Below are 25,096 nucleotides of genomic sequence, written 5' to 3' on the forward strand. Positions count from 1 at the left end.
ACAAATGGCATTTGTTGGTTTCCATAGCTGGTGTTTTCACAGCAGAGCAGCAGTTACTGTATAGACCATAACATACTTTAAAGTTAAATTTTACAAACCGAAATACTTGTTACATTTAAAACAAAAACAAAACAAATGACATTAACATGCTAGGGTTAGGTGAGACACAGAACAAATTATTTAAAAGCTTTTATTGCTGCCAAAAGTAAAATAGTTGTGTCATCGATACAAATAAAGCATACCCACACTTATAATTTTAACATTTATTGCTTTATATGAATACTGTATTGTAAGCCCAAGCATTCAGATTACACACAGAAATTATACAATTATATACTGTTTCACAAAGGCTGTGAACACTTATTACAATCTACAAAATCTACTTTACAGAAATTTAAAAATTCTAAATATCAAAAAGTACAGTTGCAGAAACAGGTACAAACTTGACAGCCAGTAATTGTAACAAGTGTTGTAGCTGACAGGGCGTGGAATATACAAAGGTAGTTGTACGCTGAAAATATCTGGAGACTGAAGCAATATTTGTGCTTTGAGCTGGTCTTCAAATATGAAACAACCTCTGGCTGTCAAAGTAGTATGTTCAAAAATAGGTCAATCAGTTCAAAATTGTATATAAATTACGGTGGTTCAATGCACCCCTAAAATTATATTTTTTGTATTAGGCTTTTTCTTTTTTTAATATATATATACAACAATGTTAACATGCTAGATTGCTCTTCCAATATAGTCCTTGGTATGTATAAGAAATGACCTCCACATACATCCATTTTAGAATAACTGACTTACAGTCCCACCATTTGAAAAATGTGAGTTAATAACTTTTTTTTTTCTAATCGATGCAATTATATTTGCTAGAAAAGGCATTCATTCTTTAGTCAAAACAGCTTGTAATTAGCTCAGTCCCTTGCATTAACCACACTCTTCTGTAGCTAATTGAAACCCACTGATACAGGCACCTCAATGTATATGACAGTGGTGAACAGTTTGACTTGCTTTCTTGGAATGTGTTTTAAACCTGGTAATTCAACACATTGTTGATTTTAGGATTTCACGTAGGTTAGCTTTTATGAGACGGAGCTATTGAAAGCTTGGCTTACAGTTTACGAAAAGTACCTCTTGGAGAAAAAAAACAAAAGAGTGTATGAACTGCACCATTCTAACAATGTTAAGAGTATTAAAAATAAATTCTGGAATTCTAAAATGAAACCCTAAAAATGTGTTTAAATGTTGAAAGAACGTTGAAGTATGAAAAACCTGCCACAAAAGTCAGAAAACCAGACAAAAGCTTGTATAACTAAATGTAATGAGATCCAAAAAAGTTGTCAATTATAATTATAACCTTCCAGTTTAAAAACTTTATTCTAAATAAAAGTCTATACACAAACCACTGATTTGACCAAAACAAGAATGTCAGCGTTAAGCCTGATCTGAAGGAGCTGGTATTCACAGTACTTAAGATGAGCAGCTCTTTCAGATTTTAACTCTTTAGAGAAGTCATGGAGAACCTTCTTGAAAAGCTAAATGTCCACATTACATTTTTTTTTTTTTTTTTTTTTTTTTTTTTTTTTTTTAGTGTAAAATCAGAGCCTCATGGAAAATACTGCACCAAAAATATTCTAGAATTAGTCTTGTTCCATAGGTTCTTCTGCAGTATCTGTAGCTTCTGTTCCATTTTCCATTGCATTCTCCGATGGAATTTCTGGTGTTTCAGCGGATGAGGTTGTCCCAGGTTCTTCACTCCCACTGCATTCTTCACTGGTGCTACTGACAAGGGCAGTATTCTCATTGGTTTCCCTGGCTTCAGTGCTCAAATCTTTCTCTGGTTGAGTTTGCTCCTCTGACTGGTCCATTTGATTGCTTTCCTCAGTAGAATCTTCAGTACCAGCAGAGACTTCACTCTGAACCTTCTCTTCACTGGCTGCTCCATCTGGGATTTCAGTCTGTGTGCTTGAAGGCTCTGAAAATAAAAAGCCAAGATTAATAAGTTATGTTGCAACAGTAACTGTTCACATTGCTTGGTTTATAATCAAACTGTTAGCAAATATAAAATAATTAGGCCAGTCTCACATGTGACTACTTTTACAACAATACACGGTCCACATGTGCTTACAGTGTACACTATGAAGTTAGCATTTTCAAATTGCACCCCCCCCCCCACCTGAGTAAAAACCACACTTTTGTATAATTATGGAAATCTTTTCAACAGTATAAACTCTTAAAATTAATACATTACCTTCCTCTTCTAACCCTTGTTGGTCTGCATACTGACTGCTCTCCTTCTCACCCTCTTGATCAGCTAAAGAGGTTTCTGCTTCCTCTGGCATTTCAGAAGAGCTTTCACTGGGTGCAGCTTGGGGAGTTTCCTGCTCTTCTTCCTCTTTGTCAAACTTCAGCCTTTTTACCTCATGACCCTCAGCCTCCATATGGTCCTCTTCCTCAAGGTGTTTATTTTTAACTGGGCTACCCAGAGCACCTTCCCCTTCTGTTGAAGATTCACTTTGAAAAGAAAAGCATTTTTATTTGGTTAGCAGTCTTGAAAAGTTGCGGTTAGAAAAGGTATGCTTTTATCAGATATGCTAAACCATTGTGGCATACAACAATTAAATAAAGAAAGTGTAATGTCAGTACGACAAAAGCTTTAAGGCGCAGCATATTTTAATGAAAAGATTTAAGCAGTTATTTATTTATTTATTTATTTTCTTATTAAATCTTTACCTGTGAGTCTTTTCCTCTGTCTGCTCTACTGTAGGTTCTTTATATTCCGTACTGTCAGGTAAACCATTTGTTGCTAAAGGACTTGACAGCGAAAGCTTTGGTCTAATCATCGGCCTTGGTGTTCCAGGCCCATTTACATTGGTTCTGAAAAACAATTACCATAAGTCACTACAGAATATATATCAGCATAAATATAATAATTACGCAAACTCCAGAGTTAACACAGACAAAAGATCTTCACTTTTGCCACACTTTATCAAATCATAAGAATTTGAGGGAGTCTTACCTGTCTGAATAACCAGGAGAATTACCAGGAAACATAACTCCATTCATTCTGTTCAAACTACTAGAACCATTTTTCCTAAAATGGAAGAGAATTACAAAAATCAACTGAATTGTTATTTCACGATACTCAAATGATACTCACGATAATTAAATGACTGTACCATCTGAAATGTCCAGCTACAGAAGATGCAGAAAATAACACTGCCAAGAAAAGCTCCAGCTGTGAACCGCACACAACCTTCTGCAGTTAATTCATGCCCTTTAGTCAACAAAGATTTTTACACATTGCGCAAAATCAACAGGAGGTAACCATCCCTCCCTTTCAAACGCATAGATTTGCATAATGAAGATTTTAAAATGTATATTACTGCAACAGTGGTGAGTATTTTGCACAGAGTAAAGATGTATCTAAGCTAAGAGTACATGTAATCATGCTTTTAGGATCTCATCTTTAGTATTATTGTATGGCATAGAACATGAACAAAAGTATAAAATGTGATTTTTTCTAAAATTGCTAAACATTTAATCTTATTTGTTATTATTTATTTATTTACTTACTCTGATATTGGATAAACACAGCTGACAACCATGACATTCTAAGAAAAAAAAAAAACAACAATGTTAAGATACTGAGGATACCTTTTCTTTTGTATGCTTTTGCCTAAAATTAATACTGACAACAAATATTATATCAAGTATTAGGCTATTTAAAAGCGGCCAAAGCAAGAGCGGATTAAATTCAACAATGTGCTCCAGTTGTGTAGTTCCTTTTAAATCTATGAGAAATGTATCCATAAATGCAAGTGTTGGATCTTGATTCTTCAAAAAGCACCACTTTCACAACAATGATTTAATCGTTATTACCTTTTCTACCCCTCTGAGAAATTTGTCTGTCCCTGCATAATTCCTCTTAGGATCAGTTAGTAATTCACAGAGTCGCTGAATGGTAAAGGGAATGCTGAAATTGACAGAAGAGAAAAATGCTTTATTTACAGATACACATTGCAACAGATTCAATATAATTAATTCTCAGGAAATGCATTTCTAATAATTAAAAAAGGGGACATTAGACTTGAATGAAATAACTAGGGTTTTGGGTATATTAAATAACTAGCATATTAAATGGCAGTGGACAAAGTATGTCAACTGTACATATTAGTCTTCAGAGATCTTTCCATCCAAATAAAAAAAAAAACAACAATCCTTGATTATTCTTCCTGACAGTATATACAAAATTAAACACTCACTAACAGTAAACTTGGGGTTTTACTACTATAAGTGGATAGGCCCATAACTCAAATACTTTATTAACTACAGCAGATGGCACTATTTTACCATATGATGAATTTACATTACAGATAATTCATTTTATGAAAGTGTCAACTTTAATGCATCAAAGATTCTAAAACAGATAACACATTAATAAATGTAAACATTCCGTATTACAGAAAAATTTCCTAACTTGCTTTCCTATCTTATCTTTCACGGCTAGGATAGGATTTTTCACGAAGGCATTAGTGTCTACAATTTCCTCAGTGTCTCATCGTATCCTAACATTAGTTAGGAAATCCTATCTAATGCCAGTTATCCATAAACGACGGATCCAAGTCTAAATAGTGTAGGTTATACCTCAAGCTTGAGATAACTGTCACCTAAATACACATAAATTATGGCATCTAAACTCGAATGAGTTGTGGCAAAAACACTGGGCTCTACATTTTACTTGGATGAGAATAAAGGTGAAACTGGTCCTATAAAACATACCCATTATATCCATCTACAATTTTAAGTATCCGTTCCTTCATTTTCTCAAAGGGAATGTATTCCACATTGGGGTTAGCAGGTCCTCGTTGTTCAGGGGCTGAGGCTCTAAAATCATCCATCACCTTCTCAAGTTTAAACAGGAAGTAGCTTTTGAACTGCGACCACTGAATCCTGGAGAAAGAATGAAAGAGAAAAACAAACAGTCACTAAACGTACAGAACTGTATATATTTACCACAGCGTTACAATCAGAAATATATAGACTTAAATCTGATGAATACATATCTACAAAATGAACACTCAGTAACTTAAATATCTAAAATTAGGAAATGTGTGTGAAATTACAGCTACAAAAGTCCAAGATTTCAGTTGAACATGAAAGAAGTATTTTACTACACACATCCCCCACCACAGCTGTAAAAAAATGAGAGAATCAAAAAAGTCCCTGTGACATACACATGGATGCCTCCACTACATTCCACACCAGCAAGGGATACATTATGTTCACTTTATAGTCATCAGCAGACAGAGAGACGACTTAAGAGTCAAACAGTAAATCTTTGTTCTGTGATTTTTATTGGGAATGCATTTAACCCTTTGTTAAAATACAATAAAAAACGATGCATTGCTTTGACATACCTCCAAACCCAAACACATGCAAGCGCCATGTTTGTGGTACTTAACCCATAAATCAGTACTTTTACGGATTACAAAGGAGTTTGCAAACTAGAGCCGGATTCAGCTTGTCCGTCTTCTCTCCTCCAAAGGCAGGGTTAAGCTGATATTTAAAAAAATTAAAATTCTTCAGTACATTGCTGCTCTTGAAAAAAATGCAACCTTCACATTCATATCCACTATTTTCAGCTATAAAAATATGACAGGCCATCAGCAATGGAGTTGCCGCAAATGGCAATAGTATAGTTAAAAGAGGAATACAGCAACCGGTAACAAAATGAAAGCAGTCTTTGTATTAAAAAAATTTAAAAGAATACAATAAATAACAAACGAGCCATTTTTGTTCTTGGTACAGTGGTCCTCATCTCAAAGCGACTGCTTCCAATGTTCAACATACATAATTTCCCAATTCCAGGTTGTAGCTGGCACCTCTAAAGTATACTGCTCCTTGACCTCCCTGATGGTCCTACAGGACATTTATGAAATTTAAACAGAAATGCATCCCAACATCAGTACACTACACTGTGACTACCATGCACAGGCTGCAGCACAAATTCACAGCGTTTCTCACCATGTCTGTGTAGTATAAAATGGGTAAGAAATCAGTCCAGAAAAGGCTATTCAACCACCCATCTTCAACCTCAAATTGTGCAAGGCACCGCAAGAAAGAATCGTTCCTGTGGCTGCCTCCCCAAAATTCTAATTCTGTAAGGGACTGATCCTTCACTCAGCTGTCTGTGCCACACCAGTGTAGCATACAGCTTCCCACACTACTTGTGCCAGTGGTGCTTCCACGTGGATTTCTGTCACACATTTCAACCAGCAGTGGAATTACCAGACTTGTTTTGTCAGACATTAGAAGCCAGTGACACTTGCCAACATAAAAAACATAAAATTATATACAGTAAAAACACATTCAAGGAAGAGTAATTAAGACTCAAAGTAATCTAGTACAAATAATAAATCAATACTTCAAAACCAGAATAAGTAGTTTTCTAATTTAATCTTTCAAAGTTTTTTTTTTTTGGGGGGGGGGGGGGGGGGGGGTCACAAAAATGCTAACTGACTACCAGTATTTCTCAGTACCTCACAATTAGTCCTAGATGTGTTTAAAATTATGAAGGTTTGACAAATGCAGCTAGACTTAACAAGTTGCCCATCTGATGGAAAAGTAAATAAATAAATAAACAATTCATAAAAAAAAAGTATTACAATGTGTGTCAAAACCTATATTTCTAAAAATCAGTGTGAACACAATCTCATTTTGATCTTTAAACCTCTGTGCATTCTTAAATTCATCATTTATGAACATTTTCCAACCAAAAAAAAGCAATCCATTCCAATTCATGTAATTTACCAAGTAGAGTCTTCAATCTTCCCTGTTAAAGTGACTAGCTAGGAATTCAATGCAATTCAAACAGAAAACTGTAGCCAACTACAGTATTTCATGGGTACAAAACATCAAAACCTAGGTATAATATTTAATTATCACGCTTGTTCAGAACAAATTCACTTTTCTTCATTGGTGTGAGAAATGAATAGAGAAAAAGAAAATTATGGGATATTTAACAGGAATTTGTAGTCTTTATTAAACTGACAGTTTAATTTTCACAAAAACATAAATTAATTTCAATGATCTACTGTTCCAACAACCAAATACAAAACTGCTTTTAACGTCAGGTGTTATATTCAGCACTGATTAGAGAAAGAATTGGGAGATGTCCGAGTGTGTGGACTGTTGATTAATATCCTTAAAGGACAGACCTCTATTAGGATGCAATCGTTAGGACAGAAACAAACAATGATAGCGCTGTATAGTCAATTTGAAAGCCAAACCAATCAGACAACAATCCATTGCGCTAAATAACCCAAAATCAAATTACAAAAGGTTTCAGATGCCAATCGTGGTATGGCAAGGTACATTTCAACCCTTCCAGTCTTACTGCTTAAACTTATAGTTTAGAAAATTGTTCTGGGAGGCTGTATTTACACTTGTATGAAACAGCAGGGAATACTTCTCAGAATAGAATGAGCAGGCGCACTATGCAAGGTGAACACATCTGACACTATGGTGTAATAACAACATCATCAAACGACATCATATGAAGTGCTTGCTGTGGACATTGAAGATGATTAGAAAAGCTTTTGGAAACGTAAACAGCATATATTTAATCTTATTTTACTTGTATAACACAGTGAATATATAAAATCACAGTATTTAATGCTACCACCTAGTTAATTACGGGAAGGCAGAAAGGTGAGGACGTAGCTGGCTTGTGTGCAGTGCCTGATGGGAATTCTCAAATTGCTCCGGAACATGTCCTCAGCGTGGTTACACCAGCAAATATTTAAGCTGTGCCAGAATCTAATGAGAGGATAAGAGGACGAGTTCTGTTGTGTTTACACTAGCAAAATCTTCCACAATACATTTGGCAGCTCATTCCAGAATGTGTGTAAAACAGACCTATAGTGTGACTCAATCATTCTGAAGTTACAGATTTACAAAAATGTAAGGTTTTACAAGTCATAAAATTGATTAAAATGGTCACTGTACATTAGGCCTATCCGATTTGGATTTTTTTTTTTTTTTTTTTTTTTTTTTTTTTACAATCAGTAGTATTTAAAGTTTATGATATACTCACCCTCCCTTTCCATGTAGTGCTTTTAAAAAATGTTGGCACTGCAACAACTTCAGGTGTGCTTTTTGTTTGTTTTTTTCTACTTGTACTTGCTTGAGCATTCAGTTAAAAATGTTCAGGATGTTAACATTCAGCAGCATCTATTACAAGCCCAGGCAAAAGTACAGTTTTTAAATAGTGCAATAGGGTGTATGCTTTGTTCACTAATTTGCATCATATCTGCACAAGCTTTTGTGTTACACATGCAGCATTTAAATCCAACCACTAAATCTGCAACTTAAAATTAACTTTTTACAATATAATGAAATAGAAGCTGTAGACATTCAACAAATATGCTGTGGAACTACAAAACACACACACACATATATATATACATATACACACACACACACATCTAAAACTAAAACATTCTTAGGGTAAAATATTTAGTTACCAAGCTTGTTCAGGACAAGTTCCTCGTTCTTCATCTGTGCGAGAGCAACTGAATATGGAAAAATAGAAATGGTGTAGGTACTTAACAAAAAACTAAAACCGATATCGTAATCTATATGCATTGAAAACATTCAGCGGTTTACACAAAACAGAAAATAAATTATTTAATTATTGCAATATGAGAAAAGATAAACACAGTAGGATTCATAAATTTACTAGATTTTTGTTAGTCAGGAAGTTTGGCAAAGTATCCATTGAGCTTTCAAAAATAAAACTTGAATACTTTTGATGCAAGCTTATCACAGCGCTCCCTCACTACAACACGAGTCTCGCTGGACACACGATATAAGCGTTTTAAACATATAAACACACAATATAAAACACACATCTGACTAAAATACTAAATAAAATAATTCCCTCTCTAATGCACATATTGTGAAAGAAAAATGTAACTTTCTGTGAATTAACCATGCATAAAGCACCATGTAATCAACGATATATTTTTTACATAAAAAAAAAAAAAAAGTAACATTCCCACTCATGGAGCATTTTAATTAGCAGTTTTTAAACTCATAAATAGCCTGGCTAAACGGGTCGGGAGTTCTGTTCAAAGCAACAGACAAGCAAACCAAGTGCGAGAAAGAGAGAAGCTTGGGCAAAGGGATGAGGGAATGGGTTCACCCAAGTTCGGATGCCGGAGGAAAGATAACCACATAATGGGCCTAATAATTATTTAATTATAAAATGAATGCTGAATAAGATGTTTGTGTTATAAAGTGCCAGCGCAGCTTTTCTTCAGTTCAGATACTACAGTATATCAAAAGGGAGAGACTGAGGGAAGTTAGTCTGAGAAGTTGTTAACAATTTGAACACCGGTACTATATTTACTGTAGAAACATTGCATGAATCACTAGTATAGGGAACTGGGGGCATGCTGTAGGAGCATTATATCCGACGCACGTTATAAATCGAAAGTCTTACAGTGAGGGAGGACTGTATATCAAATCGCATCGTCCCTAGGGGCAGATATACAGTCAAACCCGTTTACAACGTACCTGGGATATAACGTACACACTGATGTAAAGAACCAGTATCATGGAACCTAATAAAATCGTATTAAATCCTGTCTAAAAACTCCTTTTAGTACATACTCTGATGGTGCTTACTTCCTGTTATTACGCACGTACCGCAATGGCACACTGTGTCTGTGTTGCACATATTGAGTACTCGTAGGCCTACTTATTGCTGTTTGAACTTGACCTTGCTCTCTATTACTGTAATTTATGCAGTATCATCATGACCAGCGCTAAATGATCGTCAGTTTCACTTAAGGACAAACTACATTATTGGAGATCTTAAAGGGACGAAAGCAGTCACAATTATGTTGTCAAAGAGCACAAGTTTAAAAAGCAGCAGTCACTGAGGCAGTCTTCTAAGACCCTGCCCACATTAGAGCAAAAAAATCGACAACCAAGTTCAAAACCAATTTACCTGAGCCCTAGCCCAACAGTGTTAGAGCATCCAGATTGCCATAATGAAACCGGGTTAGTTTAACCCACTTAGCTGGATGAAACCACTGTAGTGTATACACATTCCTTCTTTTTTTCCCCACTCCCAAATGACGTTGTTTATTTTCATTGAACACAGGAGCAGAACGAAGGAGCTACGAGAAAGTGCCTAAGTAATCAAAAGGGGAATAATTGTTATGGGGGGAAAAAATGCCCACGCCACAGTAAATAAATTAGATGGGCATTTGCTCAAAGGTAAAATCTGGGGCAGATAAGATATGCCCAGGGTAATATAATATTAGAACATTCAAATAAGATGTAGTTTTCTAGTATTAGAAAAGGATCATGCTTAGTACCCAATTTGCAGTTCACTAAAAGTCAGTTTATTGTGCCTTCATGCAAATTATGGAATTATTGTTTGCACAGCTGTTTTTACATTTCAATATGAGATACATTACATGCAGCCTATATAATCCACTTGTATTCTTTATTTTACTTGAACATTTTTGGTTTACAGTACCAGGGTAACTAGCATGAGGTCAGACTTTGACCACTGGTAGATCAACCAACAAGTCAAAAAGCTGGCTGTGTGGATATTTAAACCTGCAATTCTAACTTGACATCTGCAGAGCAAATGCATCTACAGCTCCCAGTCTCCATCACTTTTGTAATACTGCTAGTTCAATTACAGAAATTCTGAGCATCACAGTCCCTTCTTATTTGGACCAAACAGTACTAACATTTCTATTGTTAATCTACCTTTACAAAGAAATGCTTTGGGTTAACCCTATATTGTCAAATCTTTCTTTTAGGCATAAGTTGTTTTCTGACACCTCTATTTTATTTTTTTTTTCTAGCCACAACAGCATTTATCAGTACTATATAGGGTCACAGACTTATGGCCAGAATACTGGAAAAACACAACTCCGATACAAATCTGTCATAAAAGTGGTACTGGTGCATGGAAAAACTAATGGAAAAATTGTGGTCCTTAAAGTGTATTGTTTTTTTTTTTATTATTATTTATTTAAATATAGAAATTAATGGTTTTGCTAGAAGTTATACTTTGTGCACTCTACAATAATAAACATTTGATTTAACACGTTACAATACTTTTATACTTACTCACTGTACAAGCTATATAACATGTTTAAAACTAACTGCAGTTCCCACAGTCCCCAGTGGAGCCAGACAGTCTCTGAGATATCTCTCACATTCTACCCATAATACATAATAGGCCTCTTCGTTGATTGACTCACATTGTCTCTCCAGTTTTTGCGACATGACAAAGAAACTGGTCCAAAACTGGACACGCTTCCTTCTTCCCTTCCTTTTCGAAATCTAGAGTGAAAAAATTAAAACAGCAGAAAAATAACTGTAGTAAAATTAACAAAGCATTGAAAGCAGTCTTACAATTAGCCTTTAGTATTATAATGCTTCAAAAGTTACCAGCAGTACACAAGGGAAATGATAAAACAATATATAAATTACATACATGTTTCCTAAAAAACTAAACTTTCCCGATAAAGAAATACATTATTATTGAGGCCTTACGTACAATACAATGTAGGTTTACAGTCGCTAAACAGTAACCATTAACGTAACACACGTAACGCATTAAACCAACCCAAAACTATTCTCGCATACTTCTTTCGTTATCAGAAGTTTAAAATGGCAATGTAATAACCATTTTGTTTGCAAATTATGTTAGAAAAATGAACACACAGCATACAGGCACACTGAACACATTACAACACTTTTCGCTTACTTCCCGCTACAATAACTCTTTCTTAGTAAGGCAAAGGTAGAATTATAAAACATGTATTCACCTTTCAGAGCCTCTAGAAGTGTGTCGATTTCCATGATTATGGTGTGAAATGCAGAGACTATTTTTTTCTTTCTACCTCCCCCTGATTCCAACAGGAAACAGACAGAAGGCAAGAGCGACCGAGACAAAAAACAGCACTTCAATATGGCGCCCGTGACGTCACTGGCGGCTCCCTTCAAACTCACAGAGTCTGTAATGTGCGTCCGGTCACTCCAGGGAATAACAACTATGCTGAGCCATATCAAAACAGCATAATGTACACATAAGGTCCTCCTACTACACGGGTTAAACGCATGGCAAGCAGCTGGTAAGAGTAAGTCAGGGCTTCATAAACTGCGATTGTTGTGCAGTACTATAGTATCAGAAATACCATATACTGGTTATGTAGCATTATCCCCAGTTAATACAAATCAGTGTCTGCTAGAATTTTTTATTTATTTGTTTTGATAAAATAATAATGTAGTACGGTAATCCAGCTATTCCAACAATTAACAGCTGGGTGGTATGCTGAAGTTCATAATTGCGTAGCATGTTTTATGACTGTACATGTTGCGCTAGGGTAGCTACTGTTTTACACTAACGCTCATAAACATAGCACATATCAATAGGTGCAGCTAGTTTAGCCAAGGACAGAAAGTAATCCATTGTCAGCTTTAATAAAATAGGTACATTTTTTAGGGCATTGTTGATCTGCTTTGTCACGTATTGTATGTAGTGTGACACGTACCTTTTAGGTATTCATAACCTGACACTTATGTCACCAAGACACTCTTGAATTCAAATGTGGAACATTTACTTCAGGTTCCATAGACCCTGATTTGCACTAATTTTGGAATTTCTAATCCTTCCTTAGGTATAATAGTCTGAGATAAGTATTAATCTGGGTCTGATAAACTGAATAATAAGAGATTAACTTCAGTCATAACCCACCCTTTCTTTTCAGTGATACTGTGGTGAGTGCATTTTTCAAAACTGCTTTGCAGACTGCAAAAGGTTAGTTACATATAGAAGAGATACCCACTATATACAGCATATAAGTTTCTGTAACGATCTGCTCAAAATATATGCATTTAACTGTATTTTGTAGCTTGTCTATCTAAATGTTCCTCTACATGATAGTAGCTTGGGCTTTTGATCATTTCGAATCTGTGAAATGTAAAATCTATTGTAGTGTCATTAGTAGTAACTTTGCCTATGGCAGTGTAGAGTTGAGCCATTTATGTTTCTTGTTGACACTTAGACACCTGTCTGTTTCTAGGAATGTCTTGCTTAGGAGGATGACATCTATGGAAAAATACATTTTTTATATATTAGATTTTTGTGCATTAATTAGTTACAGTATACACACTGAATAAATAATTACCAATGTAGTAGCATGTCCTTTTGAATACAGTATTGAGCATTGATACTGCATCAGCATTACAAGTATGCAAATGGGATCATGTTAAAGTGAACTAGTATAACGGTAGGTGAAAATACAACAGAGCTTAGAGAAGCACAACAGCAATATACATTAATTGGGTTTTGACTATATGTAGCAAGAATCATAGCAACACAATGAAATCACAGCTGTATTTAAAACACTTGACATGCATATTTATTACAAAAGCAGTTTTTACAAAAAAAAAAGTTTTAACAAAAGTAAAACTGACAATAATCTTAAATTTGTTCTCCTTTGGAGATGTAAATGTTTTTTGCACATTTGACATTTAAAAAAAAAAAAAAAAGTACAAAATACACAATAATATAAAACCTAGCCTTTTTGAGATTGTGTACATTTCCAGTTAGACAAGCAATGCTACATTTAAATCACAACATTATGAGAATGTACATATCAAAAATCAGAACACAATAGCTTACGGCAGCATACATGCACTCCTTTTAGGCAGCAGAACAAGCGAACTACATAGTACTAGTTATTCTACATTCTTAACACTGTGCTTCAGGCTATTTCATACATTTTATATAGATTTATTTTACATTAATCCTTCAATAGTTTTTTTTTTTTTTTTTAAATACACAAGAACTATTTATTGGCATATTTTGATGTCCATTAGAGATGTTCATATTCTTTCAACTATTACTAAATTGTTACGAACACTGCTCCAAACATTAAGTGATATTCAGAGATGTGTTCTAATTCCCCCTGTATTTTATTATGCCCAGCGTCTACTAGAAAGTCAAGCTGCTGACAGTCCAGTTTGTTTACATTTTAACAACGTAGCTTTAGCTGTGGGGACAACTTACCATGAAAAGCAACGTCTTCAAACTCTGTTACAGCTAATCAGTCTTTTTTTTGTTCAGTTACACATTTTACAGAAATCACTTTGAGATGATATTTTCAACATGTGTGTTTAAGATAATCCTGTATGCGACGTTCACTGGAAATAAATCATAATATTAAGTAATACATTAAAAATTAATATATATTTTGCAAACACATCATAGACCAGCATTAAAGAAACAATCCAGAAAAAAAGACTGTAGGTGTTATTAGCTGCTTACTAATATGCAAGCTGCTGCAACTATGCATACCCCTATATCCCTATTCATAACACCTACCAATAATTGTGATCACCAATGTCCTAAAATTGTTTAAGATCAGTGATTTTACTGCACAAATATAAAGGAACTAATGTCTGAATCTGGTTTAAAGCTGTATGACACAGTCAGGAAAGCAACTGTATTTTTACAGAATAGAAGTTTTCCTTTGATAAGACTGCAATGCTGCTGCCACTAATTGTATAGCAAAAATGTCTTTGTCATGCCCCACAGACCATTTGACAAAAATGTTTAATGATGCATGATCAAAGTAGCAATAACAAAGGTTCCAGCTGCTTAGTATGCATAATTTGAACATAGATATACCGGTGTCAGTCAATGGTTTTCAAAGACTGAAATGTTTGTAAATTTTGCAAATTGATTGGCTGAGACGGACAAGAAACAGTCTGCAGTATTTTAGTTTGTCCAGGACAATGATCTCTCTGAACAACACCAATTGTGGTTGTTTATCAACAACAAATAAGACCACTCCTAAGTCCATGTAAACAAATATCACACAATATTTACATGTGCTATTAAAATATCAATTTCAAATCAGGGAAGCTTTGTTAAGATATTTTTACCAAAGCAGCTTAAAAGATATAACACTTTTAAAAGAGTCTGCATTGTACAAAGTTTCAGCTGGAACACTTGGGCCTTGTTTTGAAATGTCTTTGTTTCCACAACACTGATGGCTTTGTGTTCTCACTCCACTGTGACAGCATCAGCCATGCAATGCACAATACTACCATAGCACATATTTGTGGCATGGTTTTGAGAGAGTGAAAATGCCACAGTGTAGTGGGAAAATAGGCGTTTATTATTATTATTGGTTTTCCACTGGATCTGACCATGTATCCTTGCCTAAGTAGAATATTTCAAATTATTCTGCAAATTTGTTCATTAAACTGCAGTCTTTGCACACATTTCGCAAAGACTAAAAGTAAGCTATTTGAACACAGTAGCTACCATTAGGTTAAATATGATTTTCTGTCTGATTCCTAAGCATAGTATTTCATAAACATTTTTAAATTGCACACAGCTAGTTTTAAAGTAGCTGCAGAATGTTGCCATTTTTACCCCACACGCTAAAAAAAAGTGTATACTCTAGTAGTGGCACCATATGTATTAGGTATGAATTATGCATCTTCTCTATCACTTAATTAGCACCAGTTAAAGCAGATCTAAACTTCTTATGTTACAATTGTATACAGTGGGCTTCTTGTATGTGATTGTATTTTAGGTTTTTTTGGTGTTTTGAGGACAGAGCCTCAATAGTTTCATGCAACGGGTGGCAGCTTCACTATGTAATTAAAATTACATCAAATTCCAAACACAATTTCCTGAGGTATTCCTTGTTCTTTCATGAAATACATGCATCAGCAAAGCAAGACCCATCAATTTTACCAGCAATGGAATACAAAAAGCTGCCATTTTTAAAGATTATGTAATGAGATGAATTCAAGTGTACAGCAGAGATAGTTAACCTGTTGAGTTATTAGCAGATGTCGGCTGTTTACACTCTACAGTTACACTATTGTGCTCTATTACCAAATCTGGCAGTGTAGCTCAATTGCAAAGAATAATCAATGTATTTATTTAATAAAACACTTGTTTGTCAGTCTTATGAACTAACTATGTTGCTTGCACCATTCTCTGTACATCTGTGGTAAAGCTCTTAAGGCCCGTACAGTGCTATTAAGATGGACTGCTTTTAAATACATTTTCAGGTCTACAAAATGCTGATTGCTTATATTACCTTGCCTTGGCACATCTCTCTGAAAATAAAACCAATTTGTTGTACGACTTGCATACAATTTACGCCATATCAGGGAAAAAAAAAAAAAAAAAAAAAAAAAAAAAGATAATACTGATTTTGTGCTAAAGGGCTGACAAAATCAGTTTTTCGGCTTCTTCATATTGCACTCAATTTGAGTTCCTCTCTGGGAAAGTGAGGACTAAGTGGTTCCATTCTGAGCTTCAAGCAGGCATTGTCATTTGCAGGCTTTAAAAACAACATGCCTTTGCAATTGCTTGCAGTTTGTGTAGAAAAGTCTGGAAAGTTTCCTTCAGTTCTGAGGGTGTTTCAGGTGGACAATTACACGTTGCTCATAAACTTTCCTCATTGTCTTCTCAACCTGTTTCAGAAACACCTGTGGAATCCGACCACACAACGTATTCACAGTTTCTAGAAACTTTGTTTGGAGAGGATAGAACATCGACTGGAACAAATTATCTTCAAAAGGATACTAAAAACACAAAGAAAATGAAAATTAAGATTTAAAAGACTGTTTGGTTATTAATGTCTTGTACCTTATTCTGTGGTGTAGGCCTGGAATTAGTAAGACAGTTAGACTATTGATATAACAAACTGACTGTGCCATTAATAAATAGGTTAATTTAATTTGCACCATATCATCGTAAAGTTCAAAATAACACATTAGTCTATATATAGATATATATACAATATATATATATTTATTTATTTATTATGTAGCATTGCACTTTAAGTCTGGAAGTAGCTCCAATGAACATTTCTCACTTTATTATAACCTGTTTAACTTTAGAATACATCCACTTTTTAAAAAAATCCTGTTAGGCCCCTTTCATCAATAGTCTTCTATTACTAATACTGTACAATTGGGCAAAAATAATTTTCATACCATTACTAATCCTTATATGACGTGGTGTAGGAAGCTTCGCAAATCACAGCTTATTGTTATATCTTAAACAGTGTACTACTATGTCAAAAATAATTTGAGGTTAAGGGTTTAAACTCAGAGACATGGGGCCATTTCCTCAAATAATTTATAACCCTGCCACCACTTTTTCATTTAAAAAAAAAAAAAAAAAAAAACATTTGAATACATGTCAATTGGTTAATTTAAGAGCCCTGCTGTTCTGGTAGTTTGACTGTCAGTATTCAGTATGTTTACTCACATCATGTATTGCCTCATACACAGCTTTGAAGGCTGGCTGTTTGTCGTCATGGTAAACCCCACGGTTTCCATGGAGGATGGACACTCCTTCTTCCTCTGCCCCAGCGCAGTTACTGCCGTACATACAGTGGTCTGGTCTGTAGTTCCACTGACAGGGGAATGAATAAAGGCACTCTGGGGAGTCAAATAAAGAACAATATAATGATAAGAATACAAATCGCTATTAAGCAAATGAAAACTAAAAACAATCAGAAACACTACTTACAGTAGTTATATTAACATTAAAGTAAATAAATACCACTATAACATATGAACAGAACAAACACGGGGTAAAGATTGATATACATTTAAAAAAAAGAAAAAAAAGCAGAAGGGCTAAAAAAAGAACTAGAAAGAGGATCCTCAACACCTCCCAGTAATTCTTTTTTATGCAACCAGCTGCATAAAAAAAATAATTTATTCAGCAAGAGAAATTTGACATTTCACACGGTGGAAATTATATCAACTACACATCCAGTGCAGAATATAAATTGTTTTTTTTTTTTTTCATTAGAATGAGTTGCTCTTCTGGTTATCATTCATTGTCACTCACTGTTATCTGAACTTGAAATAAGTGTCTTAATTAAATTCCAACATATCAACCCCAGGCAAGGTAACGGCTGCCAAAAAACAGCCTGGCGCTAAAGGTTTGATAACACTGCCTATTAATCACCACCTGCGATTATCACAGTCACACATTTGCAGTGTGGGGGTCTGTGTAAATCTGTCATGAATACACCTCTTAGTTGGAAAAACAAGATTAAACACTGTTCATGCTGCCAAACGTACTTAATAAAAAACATACCTTATAATCTGTGACAGTGTTTTATATGGATATTTGGACATTAAATATCTAGGTTTCTAGTGCTCTTATACTGTAAGTATGGTACATAATGTTTCTCAGTCCTTTGAACCTGTTAACATCAATTATGACTTTAAGTCAACCTGCTAACCTTCCAACAAGATACCCATACATGTACCTGGATTATAATGGAATATGATATTCAACAAGTCCTGGTCTCCCCAGGTGATATGATTCTTGTATTTTTGATACAGAGGGTGCAGGAGATCCTCCCAGGCCAGCCCACTCGGGATCATGCTATTCTGCAGGGTAAAACATAAAAAAGTAACATTATCAGTTTACACTTTATCTTACTGGGCAAAGAGAACTGCGTATCTGATAAAATGGTTTGTAAGTATGTGAAAGAGCAGCAAAGGTAAAAACCATACAGGAGTAAAACAGTTTATTTTTACTGGATAACATTTGCAATGGAAGTTTATTGAGAGGATCTGAAATCATGCCTACTTATATTTTTACTGCCTACCTTAAACAGGGTGTTTCTTATCCGAGTGAGATTCATCAGCATCACCCCCGAATTCACCCCAGTCTTTCCATAAAAAGGGTGACGTGCGAATCGACTATACCAACCAATCTTCGGTATTTCATGTTCGGGTGCCATTGCTGCTAGCTGAGTTGTATTGAACTCTTTGAGAAAGCTCCAAATGTCGTCCATTGGTCTCAGGAAGAGAACGTCAGTGTCCACATACAGCAGAGAATCCACCTCCTTCAGGATCACCTGCCAGTCAAAGTGACAAAAAGAGATGCATTGCACCTTCTGGATGACTTGTCAGCAAGTACATGTAAATGTCTTCAATACAGGTAATCAAAGAGTGGTTCCAAGGTGGAGTCTGATCTCTGTTGGAATCAGATGTTTTCAGTGACACTGTTCCCTTAGAGAAAGAGCCTTTTGCATTAGATATAAGGTCCTGCCTACTTTTGGACAATAGTGATCCCCAGCAAGGGCGGAACTAAGCTAGTCGTGCAACACAGAAATTGACAGAAAAAGTTAAAGATAGGATTTTCACAGTGAGAAAAGTGTCCTACCGGAAGAAAAAGCCGTTGTGCTGCACAAGGTTTGAATAATTTTTTCCATTCCTGGGCATTCCCCACTGAAAACGTGATTGAGTAGATGCTGTACTGAAACTTTAACGTAAATGGATGAGGCCACTTGTTCAGCTGGAACAAAACAAAAAAGAAATGTGGTGGAACATTAACATTAAATACATTCAAACTTAACACACTTATGTTGTGGTGTAGCTGGGTTACACGACTCTAGGGGTCCAATGGCATGATGGTGCTCAGCCAATCACTGCTGAGAGATAACCATTGGTTAGACCATTAATACACTCAATATGCCAGGCTAAATGCGACATAGGCATCAACAATTCTACATGCAACATTACTACCAGTATAAGAGAAGCCCCTGAGCTTGACCCAAAATATAGCAAAAATGCCCACTTTGAAAAAATATAATAAACGTAGGCCAAAGTATCAATGACAACTTCAGACATTTACTGTTTGTGCAAGTAGCAAGACAGAGTCAGGTAACAGTAACATAAAGACTAGCATCTTAGTAATTTATTTCCCCTGGCTTTGGGTACTATGCAAATACACAGTAAAATTATAAAACATGGTTTAAATTATAAATGGTTAAAATAATAATGTTTAAAAAAAAATGAACAGTCCATAGTCCCCCATTACAAGTTCCCTACATATTTTGTCTCTGTAGATGTAAGATTTGTTATAAATATTCCTCTACAATTACTAGTTTTTGCACACAGCCTACCTACCCCCTTTTCAAACTGTGGCTTTAGGGAATCCTCAGCAAATATGTGAAATTTGATCTTCTTGATGCTGAAGAGAAGAGCTGATTTCAGCATGGTCAATGTCTCGTCCACACGATCCCCACAGGCCACCACGGCCAGATGCATCCATTCCTCAGAAACTGGCTTACGGGGAGGCTTTGGTTTAATGGGTCTCCTAAAAAGTATAACAGAGAAGATGTATTGCTTTGATGTGTGATTTGGAGAATGATGGGGGAAATTCACACTTCTAGAAAAAAAACAAAACATTATTTTCACTTAGATTTGTTTTCCAGATTAGATTATCCAATTTATTCCATAGGGGATCAGAGACCAATACATCCAGTCAGTCAATATACATACTGCAGAGGAATCCCAAAAATACTATACAACTGTACAAGTCTGAAGTCGAAGCCTACTTTGTGGCTGCATGCACTTGATAAACCCAGCTATGAACTGTTAACTATTGGACTAAAATTCAAACCCCACTTCTCCCTCCCCACTTCTAAAAAAATTTGTTCAGAGGTTGAGAGTATGGAAAGGGTTACAAAGTCTATCAGCTACAAGGAATCTAACTAGCTTTTATTATTTTCTTAAATCCTTAAAATACAACTGTGTGTAATACTGACCTCATATTTTGTTGGCAGTCGAATTTTCACAGATAAAAAGGGAAGACACCAAGAACAGAGCAGTATCTCAGATAACACTGTTTAGTTACAAGTCAGTGATAGTCTGTCAGAGGGCCTGCATAGTTAGACACATTTTTGTTCCCTTCAGAAGTAAGAAGTTTTCATATAATTAATCAAGTACATAATACCAAAACAATCACATTGTAAGTGATACTTAATGCAAAGGGTTAAGTCATTGTATTTAATGGGAAGCATTAAAAAGGGCCAGAAGGTGAACTTAAACAATGGCTATATGCCCCTGTTCTATTCTATTAATATTACAACAGATGCAGAACATTATTATGTTTGCAGACACGTGGCAGTGAAAGGGCAAAAAAACATCCTAAGTGTATTAGCCTTACATCATTTTTGGCAGCAGTAACACGATTTATCTCTGTAGTCTTCAAAAGGAAACATAATTCCCTTGGAAACAAAGATCATTCTATTCTCTTTATTAAAAAAAAAAAAAAAAAGTTTACTCTGCAATGTAAAACCAAAAGACATTAGAGTATTCTGAAACTGTATTATAAAAGTTGTGCTGTCATGGCTGATCATTCAGACAGAAACGGTAGTCTGGGCCTTGAGACTTTTCATGAATATTTGTTTACCTACAATACTGTCAAACTTCATCATACAGATACCCAATTTTTACATGCACATATGTCTACTGAATACTCAATCCTGGGGACTGACTATGCAGTTATTACTAAACTATGCATGACAATTTGTTATGATATGCTATTCTACTTGCTTGTAATATATGTCATGATAACCTCTGGAACACCCTGGGATCCTTCAAGAAGCTGATTGATGAGAGTCTGGGATCAGTAAGCTACTAACAACCAAACCAGCAATATGGGCCAAATGGCCTCCTCTCCTTTGTAAACTTTCTTATGTTCTCATGGTGCCCATATTCCTTTTGATGTGCTAATCATTAAACTTGATAGAAGCAGTAATCTCTTGATTGATTAATCTGAATTGTGCCATTAGTTTTTATAGGGATTTATTTTGTAGATCACATGGTCTACAACATGAATAACGGATTTAACCAACTACAAATCCAGCTCAAGGTGACATTAAATTGGCATTGTTTTCTTTTGATAGAGAGAAGGTTTGTAGAATTTGGCTCTACACCGAACCGTCCGAAGCCAGCATGCCAAGATCTTAACAACGCATCCGTTTACATATCTGCACAGGATGTAGGCTATTTCTTAATAACTTACCGGTACTTTTACTTGTATAAGAAAATTCTACACTATGGTATTGCGTCTGAGAAAGAAAAAAAAATTACATATAAATAAAAATGTAATAATAACACTTTAAGCAGTCCTCCACGATGGTGGTTTTAATGTCGTTAGTACCTTCCTGTGACAGTCTTTGGTGCAAATTAAAATATCATGCTGAATCTCCATCATATATAATAACCACGTTTCTTTATTTGGTGTTTGATTGGCAGTTGTGAAACAGTACTGCAATGCTATTTTAGATGATTTGGACCGTAGGTGGTTTTTTGTTTTTTTTTTTGGTTGTTTTGGACGTTTGCTCTCTATGGGTACTGGACCCTCTTTCTAATGGGCGATTGTAATTCTGCGGCAGTCAAAGACATCCTTGAAAACGAGATGCATATCTTAAAAGACTAGTACAATTCCAGAATGAATAAACAAATACACCTTTACTGGTGTTATTCTTTACTGGAAAAAAAAAAAAAACAAACAAAAAAAAACAACAACTCAAGAACAGTAAGTAAAAGATACAGGATCTTATACGTAACTAGTGGCAAGATTAAAACAGCATGTAGTAAACTTTTAAAGAATTATGCCTTAAAACCTTGTCAGGATGTACTCGCCGCACTAATTATTTGAGTAATGCGCATGGCGGTTTGTTTATTTGTTTATTTATTTATTTATTTATTTTGTATTTGTTCGTACAGTAAAATGCAGTACATCATGTTTTAATCCAGCACATCATGGCTGAGTTAACTACAGCCAATGCAGACTTAACTATAAAGTTTTCAACATTAACAACAGGCGACAACTTTAGATCATACCTTGGGTTTGCATGATTACTCCCTCTTCTCTTTGGTAGTTTACTTGATTTTCTGTTCAGACGTGGCTGTTTTTGTGAAACCTGAGCCACTGGACGGGGGTTTTGTGCCAACTCAACAGAAACAACGTTTCCCAAACCAGAGGAAGTTTGCAAATACTTTCCCTTTGCAACTTGTTTCAAAGGCGGCTCACCCGCAGCATTCCTTACAAAATGATACAAAAGTAGCAAAACTCCAAAACAGAGAATGATCGCTACAATCTTGCAGTGAATTCTCATCTTGAAAAACGGCTCCGGTCCCGTGGAAGTACGTCAGAGTCTTCCTTCATGGCTGTGGGTTGGAAATTAAACACAGACTTCACATTTATGAGTATTTTATCTCCCGTTGCATTGTGCAGGCTAACACTGAGCAGAGCGCCACAGCACAGACGCCTGAAAAAACCATTACTCAGAGGAGGAGGGCTCTGCACTGTATCCTAATATCTATAAAAGGCGCGTAATAAAAAAAAAAAAAAACGTTCTTAATCGTGTTTAACAATATTTAGCTTTGGTTACTTTCAATAACTTCAACAACTTTCTGATACATGGTACTGGTCAAACTCTACCTAACCGCACTCTCCAACCGAGTACCACAATTAAATATTATTAGCACATCAGAAACGTCCCCACGCGACCCTAAAATAATCACGGTACGCTGTGACTTCTGCTAGCTGTCAGTTATGCATTATGTAACATTTAAAAGCCGATAATAATAATAATAATAATAATAATAATAATAATAATAGCTCAAAAAAGCACTGGTACTGACAACCTATTTAGTTTTGTGGTTTACAGAATTATTAAAATGGTAATGCTAGTTCATGTTTATTTACAAATTATCACACTAATACGTTTATCAATACATCTACCGTATTCGCCTTAAAGTTATATATCTTTTACTCTGTTAAGAGGTTTACTTCAACAGCAATAACAAAAACAACAGCAACAAACGCTTTCTATACACACATCTCAGATATGACAATAAAGTGTTAAAATGATGTTATATTCTAATAAATACGGTACACGCATGGTGCCTGCTTATAGTCTACGAGTTTTGCTTGTAAAGGTATGTTTTTGCTAAAAGTATACCTTCCCTGAGTATTTTGTTACGACTTTGGGCTGTGTTATTTATTGAAGTAGCTATGTAACGCAATTAAATGCTATTTTCTACATATATTTTGTTTATGACCTAGTAGGTATTAAAAGCAAACACCGTGGCTTCGTTACTTTTGGTTGCAAATGCAGTGATTTCGCACATTCAATATATTCATAAAGTTTAAGCAAAACGTAATACATGTAGAGTAATAGTTTGTGCTCAGTACGTTTATTTTGTATGTTTTATTATGTAAAACATGTTCTGTAGCGCAGTAGTAATACTTTGGTCTTCATTGTGTTACTACTACGTACTTAATGCTAATGTTATCCCTGAACTGGCCGCAGGGAAACAGTCGATAAATTAGACGCTATAGCATTAACTCCAGTTGTAATGTTGTCTCCTGGGATAAAGCTTACTATATCAAGAAAAAAAAAAAGCTAATTTCACTAAATGCGTAGACCCTGGCGATCGTGCATCTTCCTTCTCTCTGCTGTAGTTTATCTTTATTTCGCATGTGTTGCATGGTCTTTAACTCCCCCTGCAGTCTAGAATTAGTAATACACAAAATGTTAAGTGACTTTTTCTTGCACGTTGTGTGAGCTCATAGGGGAGAGCTGCTTTTCGTATTTAAATTGTTATAAAAAACTGTTGTATTTGCATTTGATATCAACATACCTATTACACATTGTATTGGTTCTAATAGTATTACCATATTTTGCGATAACTAGGCTTTAAAGGGTATTATTTGTGTTGTTTTTTTTCTTCATATAAACCGTATTTAAGACTTGCTTATTGGTGTAAGCGCCACACGGTCTATCGAAATTGAATGTGCAAAGCAGAAAAAGAATCGATAAACCACTAGAGGGAGATAGGAGTTGAATACAGTATACAAAAGAAAAATTAGAACCCGTGGGATGTAGCATTTATTTATTATTTTATTTGTGTGTGTGTAAATGTCCACTGAGGTCATTCCATGAAAAAACATCCAAAAAGTAGTGTGTATAACCATATAGCTTCAGATTTACACCAAATACTTTACTTTGGGCTGTTCACGCAACATTTAAAAACTTTGCAGCCCAATTAGGTCAAGGGGTCAAAAGTTATAGAAGCCAATATTTATTTGGCCGACAGGAAACCCTGCCCAATCATTTTATTTTATTGTGAATTGCACAATTCAGCATGCAGAATCCGCTATGAATGAGTGGCAATGAATGAGTGATGGTGA

The 25,096-nt window shown here is 35.2% G+C and overlaps 2 protein-coding genes across 3 annotated transcripts; both read right to left on the reverse strand.

The window, feature by feature from the left end:
• Positions 1–248: 248 nt before the first annotated feature.
• Positions 249–11,994, reverse strand: LOC121328809 (serine/threonine-protein phosphatase 4 regulatory subunit 2-like). Of its 2 annotated transcripts, XM_041273882.1 has the most exons (10): positions 11,865–11,994; positions 11,295–11,376; positions 8,529–8,576; positions 4,783–4,953; positions 3,883–3,976; positions 3,577–3,614; positions 3,020–3,094; positions 2,734–2,877; positions 2,252–2,514; positions 249–1,975 (listed from the first exon to the last, which is right to left on the reverse strand). In XM_041273882.1, exons 1-10 carry the CDS (start codon positions 11,896–11,898, stop codon positions 1,641–1,643), a joined length of 1,284 nt encoding a protein of 427 aa, XP_041129816.1. In that variant the 5' UTR covers positions 11,899–11,994; the 3' UTR covers positions 249–1,640. The 2 variants fall into 2 exon arrangements, with proteins under 2 accessions (XP_041129816.1, XP_041129817.1); XM_041273883.1 differs by lacking the exon at positions 8,529–8,576.
• Positions 11,995–13,437: 1,443 nt separating this feature from the next.
• On the reverse strand, positions 13,438–23,145 carry LOC121328352 (glucoside xylosyltransferase 2-like). The gene is made up of 7 exons (XM_041272969.1): positions 22,741–23,145; positions 20,014–20,203; positions 19,268–19,399; positions 18,708–18,959; positions 18,363–18,486; positions 17,345–17,517; positions 13,438–16,653 (listed from the first exon to the last, which is right to left on the reverse strand). Exons 1-7 carry the CDS (start codon positions 23,013–23,015, stop codon positions 16,474–16,476), a joined length of 1,326 nt encoding a protein of 441 aa, XP_041128903.1. The 5' UTR covers positions 23,016–23,145; the 3' UTR covers positions 13,438–16,473.
• Positions 23,146–25,096: the final 1,951 nt, after the last annotated feature.

Source organism: Polyodon spathula, chromosome 16, assembly GCF_017654505.1.
Source record: "Polyodon spathula isolate WHYD16114869_AA chromosome 16, ASM1765450v1, whole genome shotgun sequence".
Lineage (NCBI taxonomy): Eukaryota > Metazoa > Chordata > Actinopteri > Acipenseriformes > Polyodontidae > Polyodon > Polyodon spathula.